Raw genomic sequence first — 13,720 nt, forward strand, 5'->3', positions numbered from 1 at the left:
CCTTCAGCTGTCATGGCTCTTCTTTCAAAGCCCCATGCTGAACAGGGTCTGGCCTACTACCCCAGCCAAAGCATTAGCCTTCAGAGACTCTGAGTCAATGCACACCCGTGCTCTCAGGTGACCTTTTTAATTAACACCGAGACATCTGCAGAGAGGGATTCTGTGACAGAACAGAGCAGCATTGGCTCTGTGTTAGCCTATCTTTAACTATTGTGGAACCGGGATGGGAGTCGATGAAGCTCAGGTCAACACTATCATTAGTTATCATGTAATATCAGCACATATACTCTTCCATGATCTGCACTTAACAGAACACAACTCATCACATTTATTTCTGATACTCTTAAAACAGTCCTCAAGATGATTCAGATTGTACATTACCCAAAGGAAATGTTAATTGTCAGACAGTACCTTGCAGATGAGCTCCAGAGATTCTTAAGTCTCTGTCCCATCTCCCAAAACTGATACTACTGAAGCAGGCATATCCAAGTGCTAGAATAATATAATGCTTTGTTTTGTGTGTGGTCACATGTATGGATTTCTTTGGATTCCTTTCTAGCATAAAATACAATTTTTTTTTTTTGTAAAATATCCTAATTAGAAATATATTATTTTATGTGTGACTGAGGGTTCTTGATTTTGTTGTATTGTGGGTCTGGGGATAAAATGCGATATATTTGGGTTTTTGATATGTAAATGAACTTAAAATAATTGTGATGGCTTAAAGCTAAATGTATGGCTTTTGAATCACTTTTAATAATTATTTACTTTAAAGTTCGTTCATGTTCTATATATATTGTGTGATTTACAACTGTAAGTTATTGCACTTACATTTTCTTTTGTTATTTTTTTCAATTGCTTCAAGAACATCTGACTCGAGTGGAATAGCACTATAAAATGTGTACTCACATTTTTTTCAAATCTGAAAAACAGGCTAAAGCAAGTTGTACATTTTGTTTAAAGTTTAATCAAAACCTCTCAAAAAATTTTAAGAGGCTTTGTTTTTGTTTTTTTTAGAAAGACATTTTCCGGGACATTTGACATTCTGTTCTGAGTTGGATGTAACAGCAATCTTACATTACATTAAAGACATGAAGTACCTGTTGGCTAGAGACTGTGCTTTTAACTAGGCTTTCCTTTAATGGGTTAAAAAGCGTACATTTAAAAGTTGATCCATTACAGGTGCTGGGTATTGTACTATGGATGTTTCATTTCATTTGACATTTTCTGTGTGCTAATTTTTATCTAAATCCAGATGAATAAAATCTTTAAAAACAGAATCAAACTAAATATCCCTGTGCAATATATTATTAATTCTATTAATAAATTGCAGTCCATGAATGTAGATTTTGATTCATAAATCCAGAAAAGCAGCACGAAACAATGTGGATTTTAGAGGATTATGGAATGCATGTTAATAACAGGTGACAAATGCCTTCATAATGCAGAAAAGGATAGCTCAGATAGGCCTTAAAGAGATAAATGCTCCCTCTCATACACATTTTTCTAAAGTAGACAAATTTTGCATAAAACACTCTTCACAAGCTGCAAATAATCTGACACTCGGTGTATAATTGGTCATTCAGTGACATTTCCAATACTTAACATGTTGCTGAAATTCTCTTACCAGATTTTCACTTTCTTCATTCAGGAAGAGTCAGAACAGGAATAGATTTCTCTTCACAAGTTCACTCCCCATGGAGATGAAATGAATTGATCTCAGACGTGCAGGCTTCTGAACCTAAATCACTCAAAGCTCTCAGACATCTGCTTCTGGGCCCAGACAGAGACAGTTGGAAAAAAGATGACAATTCATTTAAAAGCTACACTACAGTAAGTCAGAGTGCAACTTGTTGAAACCAAAAGAAAGATGTTATAACACTTTTTAAAATGGGACTATTTTAACTTTACAACACTGTCTTAAAAATTCCACACTCATATTCTGAATATTTCACATTGTGAAATACTATAAAAAAAAAACAAAATGCAATGCAACAGTCAAAAATGCATTTATACAGAAACCACCATTAAAAAAAAAAAACACTTTAAAGGGGTCATATGTTGTGATTTCAATTACAAGCTCTTGGTGCATAAAAAAGATCTGTAAAGTTACAAAGACTAAAGTCTCAAATCCAAATATTATTCTTTATAAAAGTTAAGAGTCAACCACTCCTTCCTAAAATGTCTCATTATATCACGCCGCCACTTCTACGTCACAACGTGGAAAGATTTCCATAACATTGCCCAAATGTCCACGCAGAGAAAGAAGGTGTAACTTTTATTCTCGCTGTTGCCACCAGCACCATGTTGCGGAGACGTTGTGTGTTTCTTTGTTAAAAACAAAACCACTATGACCTTTTAAAAGAGGACACAACTTGAAATCAGTGTTTAAGTTGTATTTACAACACTGTTCCAGAACAGTTCAGAGGTGTGCAGTGCATTTTGCGGAGGACTATTTCCTGTGAGAGTAGCCTAAAATGCCAGTGTCTGTTTCTATAAAGGGAGGCATTTCCAACTTTTTCAAGGACAGTCTGGTAGTTCTGACTCACAGTTTTAAGTATGTTTTCATATGTAAAGGATTTGCCACTGATGACTGTCAAACATAGTTTTAAGCGAGTTTTAAGCAGTGTAGAGTAAGAGTTAGAGCTTGTTGTTTGTGGCTCTCCGATCTCAAATGCAAACATGGTTTTATGATTATGTGGCACGATACGCAATACAACGTGTAAAAGCACAGTATAAGTCATTATAATCAGTAATGCACTGGATAGCTGGCCAATCACAGCACACCTCGCTTTTCAGAAAGATGAGCTTTGTAAAAAATGGTGTGTTTCAGAAAGCAGGGCATAGAGGAGCAACAATAATGTACAGTATTTGGAAAATAAATACACAACACCAAATACACCAAATAATGTTCATTTTAGCAACGTCATATGACTCCTTTAACAGTCAAAATGACCAAAATGCACATCTCTAAATTAAGCATTTATTTTTTCACACTCTGTTTATTACATATAATAATAATAATACATCTTAATGTAAAAAACAAACAAACGATTCAAAGAAATGGAGACATCAAAAGAAATATGAAAAACATTAGGAGTATGAATGAGTTCTTTGCAATTTCATGGCATATAACTACATTGTAATCAGGTGTACAGTATATAACTCTGCAAATATTGTCTTTTAACATCTAGCAATACCCAAAATATGCTTTAATTAGGCAGTCATAAGAGCTGGACTAAACAGGGAACATTTATATAAAATACTTTTTTTCCAGCAACATTCAAAAAGTCAGCAACTGAATGTAAAATGAAATGTCAAACTGATATAACTCAAACTGTAATATTAAAATCACTAACATCGACCGTGCAAAACAATATCTCATGTACAAACTAATGGCCTTAACACAACATCCGAGATATTCAGTTTAAGTTCTGCTACAATTCGTTCAGCGTGATGCATATCTTTAAAATTAAAAAAAGTTAAACTATAAATGTACTTTTACTTTAATATATATTTATCCTCCACTGTTTTCCAGTGGGCTGTGAATTCTCTCTATGCATTCACTTTCCTTGAAATCATCAACTGACTCAACGTGTCGGCCTGTTTCAGTAAGCGTCCTCAAGAGAGAAAACATGATAATAAGTTATACAGTGCATAATTTCCCATTAAACAACTAATGGAATGGCACTCCTCAAAAGTCATTAGGTCAGATAGAGAACAGGAAAGAGAAATCCTGGAGTGTCCATAGACCGTCTGTGAAATAAAAGTGGTGGGAAAGAGTTGTAGTACTGTCACAGACTACCAATGTTGGGGAAACTTTTGAGTTTCTCAGGGAAGTCGTCTTTATAGAGTACAGGATCGGCACGGTGCTCGACAACCTTCAGAGGCATGGTGCCAAACACAGAGGCGAACTTGTTTATGCACTCAGATCTGGAAAGGAAAAAGAAAGAGGCTGAAAGACTGGAGGAAAAAAAGGAAACATGGACAATTCTGATGCCAATGCTGGGAAATCTGTCTTCCAGAAATGGATGATGAGGAAAAAACATTCATGGTAGAACCTAACCAGTGTTTTGTAGAGTCATCTGAATCATGAGGTACATGCACAACGTTTTCAAAATCCCTGGCATTCCCGGGACCCTGCACTTATGACAGGAAATGTATCGAGAGAGAAGCATAACCAGAGGCAGAATCCCCTTCATCAATCTAAACAAGTGTGACCCCTGGAAAAGTTCAGCAGTCAACGGAGTCCCTGATTGGCTGCTACTAACTCCGTATTCACTTCAAGGTCAAACACTCTCTCGCAGGCTGCTTCGACTGCTTTAATGCCTCAAACACAGTTTGGAAGTATGAAACCAATCATCAAGACTGATTATGCTTCAGTGGATGAGGAAACGGTTGTGATTTTCAAGGAAAATCAATTCAAGCCTTTCTGATGCATGCTTAGCCTGGTTCATCCTTGAATTGAAACACAGAATGAATCAATGATTTGTGGTGAACCTCTGACAGAGAGGAAAGTCACAGTTACTTGAGAAGGAATGTTTTTTCGTAAGGTCCAGTGAATTTGAATGTTTTGATCTGAAAGCACAGGAAAGTATCTCCTGTACTGTGCTACAATGAGCCAATTGTTGGTTAAACCCACAATGCGTTTCAGAAGCCAAGAATGCTGCCAGAGCCTCCTCTGCCCAACTAAAGGGGAATCCCTGTTTATACTGTACCTCTCCACCATGTGTGTCTGGTCCAGGGACAGCCCGTCAATCGCTGTGCACTCCGGGCACTTGAATTTCTTCCGAGGAGTGACCTAGAGAAAGAGAGAAAAACAAATGTGATGTTTTTGATCGTTTATTCATAAGTCACAATGACTTTTTTGTTTTCAATCTCAAACTAAATCTCAGTTTACAGTTAGTTTTAGTGAAATTGATGTAGTGCTTTTTGTGTGTGTTTGTGTGTGTGTGTGTGTGTGTGTGTGTCTCCATCTTACAAAAAAAGTCCCTCAAAGTTTGTCCTAATACATTTTTGGTCTTCTCAACTATAGTCCTGGTGACCCACCTACCAGAATGTTTTAGATGTCTCATTAATTAAAACACCTGATTCAACTCAGAGTTTTTAATATGGTTAAAATATGGTTTAATGTATAACTTTATGGGAGTTGGGTACCAAAGGAGGACTGGAGTTAAGTTACTGTACATGCATTTTTGGGATTTTTTTTTCTTTTTTGCAATTTTACTATAAATTACATGAATATTAATAACAATAATAATGATGAAGTATATTTAAATATACATGAGGATAAACTTTTCAGTAACTTTTGAAAGGTATTCAACCAAAACTGCAAATATACTGTTAAATATATAGACTCCATAACAAATATATTATATTTTTATTTGTTAATGATGTCTTAATATATATATAAATCCGTCAAAACATTTTTTTTTATATTTACAGAAGCAAACTTTTAGGACTTTTATATCATTAGAGAGATCATTAAAAAGCAGACTTTCATGTTTAATTCAGTGCCTAAAACTCAAAAGGGTCACAAAAACAAACAAAAAATTCTGACCGACATTTGCCTTTAGTTCCCAATTTAATGCTGAGAAATCATGACACACTCCTTATATAAAAAAAAAAAAAAAAAAATCTGAAAGCATTTATCAGATGTTTAATGAGCTGGGGCTGTAATGATGGGCCTCTGTGAAGTGTGTGTGTTTGGGAGTTGAGTGGGTGGACATGACTTGATGACAGGTCATATAAGTCAGCCATCCGTGCCCGTGGCCTAACTAAACGACCGTATCTGCCATGCTCATTAGACGAATGATGTACGACCCCTCTGCCCCATCCATCCTTCAACAGCACACACACTTGACTGACACTCTCCACAGCGGGGCACGGGATTGGAGCACTGGGAGGTGTGGGTGAAGTGGGGATGTGGAGGAGAGAGGGGAGAAGGTTCACAGTGTAACTGACTGCAGGATGAATTTGCCCCAGTGAGCTTAGAAAAACAGAGAGTGCAGGAAAGAGGCAGACAGTGACATCCAGATAACAGGTTAAGGCCAGGACTTTATAGGCCGAACAGCACACTGTAGACTACAAACTGTAGAGGCTGGAGGAAAAAGGTTAAAGCTGATCAGAGACAGAGCTCCAGGGAACACTGCCAGAATGCCCGCATTGTTTTAGGGAACGCCCACATTGATTTTTACAGTAGACATAACACACACAGTTTCTGCCAATCTCATGTTAACCTTAAGTACCTATAGAGTAGTATTGCATCCTTCATATCTCCAAAGAGTCTTTAGTTTTATTAGATTTATAAAAGACAGATGCAGCTTCACGATTCTCTATAAAAACAGTCCTGCTCCTGGAGACGTGCTGTGGGCGAAGCTAAAGAGTCGAGAGCATGCAAAGCTTTTGCGTAGAGATTGTCTGCAAGCTGTGACATTGAAATAAGTAAAACAGAAACAAAAACACACTTGCACAACTCCACTGCTGCCCCAGAAAAACAAAGTGCACCCACTGTTCCCTTAACACTGGGTTCTTTGGGAAGCTGAACAAGGTTATCTTTCTCTCACAACCAAAAACTCACTTCTGTAATGATATTGTTGATTTTGTGGTCAAAAACAAAAAGTTAAATGCTTTTCAAGCAAGTACTGTGCAGTGCTTTCAACAACTTTTGTAACCCCAATGAAGCATGATGATGTGCACGCTCTGGCTCTCGCTTTGTTTGCTGTGCGCACGCTCTTCCAGGAGAATTGCCCATGAAAGGAATTCCATCTTTTTATGACATCATACAGGGCAATACTCAAAAAAAAAAAAAAAAAAAAAAAAATGAAACTTATACAAACCCTGAGGGAGTGTATTTGGCACAGAAATACTCATTAATACGTCCAACTCGTTTTTGAAACTTTGGCCATGTTTAGCATGAGAATCCAACTGTTTAAAAGTATAAATAAGTCAAAATGCATGAAATAGTATTAGACCTCCCCTTTAAGGGATATATATATATATATCATGACTAGACTGTTGTTGAATCCTAAGTGCTATGGGGAAAGTAATACATTTCACAATAGTTGTAAGCTTGCATTCTTAAATAAATATGATGGGACTTGGTTACCGGGATCAGTAAAATTTATTTTTGAAAGAAATTAATACTTTTATTCAGCAAAGACACATTAAATTGCTATAACTAAAAATTCAAGACATTGATAATATTAAAACAAGAGTTCTATTTCAAATGAATGCTGCTGAACCTGAAATTCTTCAAAGATTCAGAAAAAATTTATCACAGTTTCCATAAAAATATTAAGCAGCTCAACATTAATGTTGCTGCTGTTTGCAACATTGATAATAATAATAGGAAATGTTTCTTAAACATTAAAAAAGCATATTAGAATGATTTCTGAAGAATCGTGTGACGCTGAATACTGGAGTTTTAATTCAACTAAAATAGTTGTTGTAAATTGTAATAATATTTCAATTTATTACTTTTTTAACTGTATATTTTTTTTATCAAATAAATGCAGCCTGACGAGCTTGAGAGACTTCTTACAAAAACAAAAGAAAATCCTATCAACCCCAAACTTTTGAATGGTAGTATATGTAGAAAATTCAGTATCAATACCATGAAGATTTTGGCTTTTGATATTAGTTTCCATTAGTGATTTGGGTGGACTAAAGAAGGAGCTTTGTGTACTCTTATTTCAAAAAAGCAAGAACAACTTCGTTTTCCATGATATGGCCTATTTGATTGAGTTGCAGAAACAAAACAAACAGGCACCATCAGAACACAACTGACCATATTTTACTCTGAGGTTATGTTACCTTTATTGGGGCTTTGCCAGTGATGTTGGCCACAAGGAAATTCATGGCAATATCCTCACAGTTCATATGAGCATCCACCCAGTTCTTAATGTCTCCAGGCATTTTATATGTGTAGAGATAGTTGAAGTACTGAAAAGAAAAAATAAACTGATGTCAAAACATTTTTGGCAACGTGAGAAACACAAAAACATTTTGCTGAAAAGAATGACCTTAATAGTGTTCCTGTAGCTCAATTGGTAGAGCATTGCACTATCAAGCGCAAACTTGGGGGTTCGATTCCCCGGGAACACATGATAGGTAAAAATTGATATCCTGAATGCACTGTAAGTCGCTTTGGATAAAAGGGATAAATTTAATTTTAATTTAATTGAGGGTACTGAATTACAAATGACGACTTGATTTCTAAAGGAGATAAAGGGAGGACAGAGACATTGACAAGATGATAGCAGAGTCTATGATTTGTGCCGTACCTTATGATAGAACGCAGCTCCAGTTAAGACCATTGACACTTCATTGGTCCACTCAGATTCATATTTCCATTTGCCCATTTCGTGGTCCCATAAGTGGAGCCGTCCGGGATATCCAACCAGCCTATCTGGAAACTCACGCCATACCTAAACACAGACACAAAGAACACATATGAGACATTATATAAACACATCACAAAATCCTGTAAAGGATTAGTCAATTGTTCAACAATTAGAGTCGTTTTAGATAATGCTTGCTTCAAAGGATGCTAAACATTGAATATCTAGGGTTAAATCAATGAAGTTTAGGTCTAAATGTTTGTTAATCCCAAAAAAGACAGGCAGACATACATGATATGATATTGAAATTCTTGAAAGTTATTCCCCTGTGGCAAAACCAGCTAGTGTTTTAGCCAGGCAGCCATGTCTAAAGCTGTCTTCCATTTCATACAATTATCCATAAATTACGCTTCATTCTCTCAATAGTGCATAAATGCCTGCAGGTGAGTTGAAGGCAAGCCTGTAGCCATGGACAGCATTGCTTGTCCTGTCATCCTTCATATATATAAAAAGAGAAAGTAAATTATAAAAAGAGAGACTTCAACTGTTAGGAATGCTTTGAGATGCCGAGCACAGATTTATGCAACAGAGGGTAGCTCAAAAATCCTGCAATGCATGTAAGCTCAACTTTAAGTAGGAGTGACCCAAAGAGGTATTGGGATCACAGTTCTGCTCTATCATCACTGTGCATGTGGAGAAGACAATTAATCCCTGGCTGATCCAGATACAACCCCTGGAAATACTGTGTATTTAGGCAACTACTCACAGTTTCCACACACACAGCTTAGGAAAATAAAAATTTCAGCATCTCCAAAAAATTTAATATTCCATTTTGAACTTGATTAGTTTGAATAATTTTGAGTATAGATACTGGGTACCTTTTGTCTAGTTTAGAACATGTAACCACAATTATGGGAAAGACCCTCCACAAGGAGGGTAAGCCACAGAAGGTCATTGCTGAAAGGGCTTACTGTTCACAGAGTGCTGTATCAAAATATATTCATAGAAAGTTGACTGGAAGGAAAAAGTGTGGTAGGAAAAGATGCACAAGCAACAGGGATGACCACAGCCTTGGGAAAGATTGTCAGGAAAAACAGATTCAAGAACTTGAAGAGCTTCACAATGAGTGGACTGAAGCCGGAGTCAGCGCATTAATCACCACACTCAGACATCTTCAGGAAAAGGGCTACAGCTGTCACATTCCTAGAACCAAGCCACTCCTGAACCAGAAAAAACGTCAGAAGCATTTCACCTGGGGTAAGGAGAAAAAGAACTGGATTGTTTCTCAGTGGTCTAAAGTACTATTTTAAGATTAAAGTAAATTTAGCATTTCATTAGGAAATCAAGGTCTGGAGTCTAGACGCAGACTGGAGAGGCACAGAATCCAAAGTCCAGTGTGAAGTTTTCTGAAGTCAGTGATGATTCGGGGTGCTGTGATGTCTGCTGGTGTTGCTCCATTGTGTTTTATCAAGTCCAAAGTCAATGCAGCTATCTACCAGGAGATTTTGGAGTACTTTAAGCTTCCATCTTCTGACAAGCTTTATGGAGATGCTGATGTCACTGCCCACAGTGCCAAAACCACTTCCAAGTGGTTTGCTGACCCTGGTATTGCTTGATTGGCCAGCCAACTCACCTGAACTGAACCTCACAGTGAATCTATGGGATATTGTGAAGAGGAAGATAAGTAACATCTGACAAACAATACAGAGGAGCTGAAGGCAGCTATCAAAGCAACCTGGGCTTCATTAAAGCCTCAGCAATGCCACAGGCTGATCTCAGTGCCACACTGCATTGAAGCACTAATTCGTTCAAAAGGAGCTCCAACCATGTATTGAGTGCATAATTAAACCTGCTATGGAGATCTTGAACATTTCTGTTCTGTAAATCTTTTTTTGATATTCTAAAATATTTTTTTTGAGACACTGAATTTTTAATTTTCCTAAGCTGTAAGTCATAACCATCAGAATTAAAACAAAAAACTCTTGAAATATTTCAATTTGTGTGCAATGAATCTATAGTATAAAAAAGTTAGCTTTTTTTCCAACTAAATGACAAAAAATAAAGAACTTTTCCATGATATTCAATTTTTTTTTTAGATAGACCTGTATAGTAAACCTACTTTGTTGTAGTACATAGTACTAGTAGTACACAAATAGCTTTTACTACCTCATATCCAAACTGCAGCTCATCTGAGGTCAACATGATGATGTCATCATCAATGGCCAGGACAGCTTCTGTTTCGATCTCATCAAATGGGAAGAAGCGATTGCTGAGCTTGTTTTCTTTGGTGCGGACCACTTTAAGAGGTACTGTGACTTTGGGCCAAAGTGACTCTGTTACAGAGAGAAAGAAAACAGTGAGCTAATAATAATACACTGTCAGATTCAAGATGAAAAACTATGAGAGATGGCAGTAACTATGGAAAAGAGAATGTGGGTGGATAAATCTAAACACATCACTGAGTAAAAACACATATGAATCTAACCACACTTTTACATTCTTCTCAGGGCAGAAGAGACAACGCTCTTTATTTTCAGTTGTGTAAGAGCTTGGGAGGAGTTCAGAGCACGCAGAAGACAGATGACACACACAGTGTCACCTAATAAAACTGACGAGAGAAAGTCTACTGAAGTCGGGGTATAGACCATGGAAATCTTAATAGATCTGTAATGAGGCCCATCTCCGTTAGGTCAATGCAATTCAGCCTATAGTTTACTCCACAAGATCACACAACAAACTATAAAAGAAAAAAAGAAAAAGAAAAAGAAAAAAAAAAAAAAGACTGCCGGAAAACCTCCCTGGCCTCAGACAAAGGATGAAAGAAGGGCCAGATTTTCACATGCAAGTAAACGGATACTGTCACCACATCCAAGCCTGGCACGGAGGATTCAACAAAGACACAGACAAGTAACAAAAAACACAGACAAGATGGACTACCAAGACAAGCAACATTTTAACAACTAAAACGAACTGGTAAATCCAGAGCTGCACAATGCACAAGCTTAGACATTAACACATAATAAATCTGCACCATAAGAACAAGCGTCAAATAACATTTAATGAAAGATTTTAATGGCCTGTAATCACTTCCTTGCCCTGTACTGATTTTTTCCCTTGGGCTGTACTTTATGTACAACCATTTTAAAAGAGCTTTACCAAATTATATCCCCTGTGACACCACCATAGAAAAGCTCTCCTTCCATCCAAGTATTCAGCCCATTGAGAAATTCTCTAAATGCAGTCCTATTGTCAGAAGTCGCCAGCGCCTCATTAAAATGACAAACAGTCGAGTCTTGGGCAGCTTAAGCTGTTTGAAATAAACAAACATTACCAGCAATGGAAAAGGGTATGGAGGAAATCCATCCTCATCAGGGCCTGAGCCCCTGGTTGACCCGTGAACAGACCTTATTAATTCTAATGGGTCACAAAGCTTGAGCCTGGCTTCACTGATGCCTCTAATCAAAGGCAACAGCGAATCAAACGTCTACTTCAAAGTATTTCCCTTCATAATGGCATTACACAAATCTATGGAGAGGATATATTTAATGCCCCAGTCCTCTTACCAAATTTCCAAGAGACTTCATAAACAGACGAATACCTAATCGTCTAGTATCATTAGAGGCAGAGCCACAATAAATTACTACTAATATCAGCTTATTCTGACAGGTCTAATGGGCCATAATTTTGACAACAGCCATAGGAAAGGGAGACCGTTATGGAAACTATCCTTTTGGTTTGACAATAAAATTTAAGGGTGGACGTCTGGTTAAAACAGGCCATATATCACAATGAATTAAAATACACTTAATTCGTCTAGTCAGGAGTAATAGGACCCATATCAACAGATCTTAGTCAGTCAATGAGAAAAGCAACATTTCTGCCATCTACTTATGTTCATCTACATGTCAGGGACAGTGCTACCAAACACTCTGTATCTGAAGATAAACCAGAGAGGTTTGGCCACAGCCCAAAGCATACCATGCTTTCAATTCTCCAACTTCAAGAGGAACACAATTTGGCTATTCACTGGCTTATCATTCATCTGTTCCATATCAGGGGTTTCATGTCTTTTGTGAAAGCCACACAACTGCATTTCATACGAGTGTCACATTTTCATTCCATAATAACTGAAGCAGTCAGAACAACAGTGTACAGTATTGTTCAAAATAATAGCAGTACAATGTGACTAACCAGAATAATCAAGGTTTTTAGTATATTTTTTATTGCTACGTGGCAAACAAGTTACCAGTAGGTTCAGTAGATTGTCAGAAAACAAACAAGACCCAGCATTCATGATATGCACGCTCTTAAGGCTGTGCAATTGGGCAATTAGTTGAAAGGGGTGTGTTCAAAAAAATAGCAGTGTCTACCTTTGACTGTACAAACTCAAAACTATTTTGTACAAACATTTTTTTTTTCTGGGATTTAGCAATCCTGTGAATCACTAAACTAATATTTAGTTGTATGACCACAGTTTTTTAAAACTGCTTGACATCTGTGTGGCATGGAGTCAACCAACTTGTGGCACCTCTCAGCTGTTATTCCACTCCATGATTCTTTAACAACATTCCACAATTCATTCACATTTCTTGGTTTTGCTTCAGAAACAGCATTTTTGATATCACCCCACAAGTTCTCAATTGGATTAAGGTCTGGAGATTGGGCTGGCCACTCCATAACATTAATTTTGTTGGTTTGGAACCAAGACTTTGCCCGTTTACTAGTGTGTTTTGGGTCATTGTCTTGTTGAAACAACCATTTCAAGGGCATGTCCTCTTCAGCATAGGGCAACATGACCTCTTCAAGTATTTTAACATATGCAAACTGATCCATGATCCCTGGTATGCGATAAATAGGCCCAACACCATAGTAGGAGAAACATGCCCATATCATGATGCTTGCACCTCCATGCTTCACTGTCTTCACTGTGTACTGTGGCTTGAATTCAGAGTTTGGGGGTCGTCTCACAAACTGCCTGTGGCCCTTGGACCCAAAAAGAACAATTTTACTCTCATCAGTCCACAAAATGTTCCTCCATTTCTCTTTAGGCCAGTTGATGTGTTCTTTGGCAAATTGTAACCTCTTCTGCACATGCCTTTTTTTTAACAGAGGGACTTTGCGGGGGATTCTTGAAAATAGATTAGCTTCACACAGACGTCTTCTAACTGTCACAGTACTTACAGGTAACTCCAGACTGTCTTTGATCATCCTGGAGGTGATCATTGGCTGAGCCTTTGCCATTCTGGTTATTCTTCTATCCATTTTGATGGTTGTCTTCCGTTTTCTTCCACGTCTCTCTGGTTTTGCTCTCCATTTTAAGGCATTGGAGATCATTTTAGCTGAACAGCCTATCATTTTTTGCACCTCTTTATAGGTTT

General features: G+C 37.4%; 1 protein-coding gene across 1 annotated transcript in view; it reads right to left on the reverse strand.

Moving 5' to 3' along the window:
• Window positions 1-2,967: 2,967 nt before the first annotated feature.
• The window catches only part of LOC128017046 (exostosin-2), a 34,332-nt gene continuing 23,579 nt past the window's right edge, over window positions 2,968-13,720 (reverse strand). The window contains exons 11-15 of the mRNA XM_052602121.1: window positions 10,509-10,675; window positions 8,286-8,429; window positions 7,816-7,944; window positions 4,719-4,801; window positions 2,968-3,933 (exon numbers count right to left, since the gene is read on the reverse strand). Of these exons, the coding sequence (XP_052458081.1) occupies window positions 3,795-3,933; window positions 4,719-4,801; window positions 7,816-7,944; window positions 8,286-8,429; window positions 10,509-10,675 (662 nt within the window). The 3' untranslated portion in view covers window positions 2,968-3,794. The remainder of the gene's footprint in view (window positions 3,934-4,718; window positions 4,802-7,815; window positions 7,945-8,285; window positions 8,430-10,508; window positions 10,676-13,720) is intronic.

Source organism: Carassius gibelio, chromosome A7, assembly GCF_023724105.1.
Source record: "Carassius gibelio isolate Cgi1373 ecotype wild population from Czech Republic chromosome A7, carGib1.2-hapl.c, whole genome shotgun sequence".
Lineage (NCBI taxonomy): Eukaryota > Metazoa > Chordata > Actinopteri > Cypriniformes > Cyprinidae > Carassius > Carassius gibelio.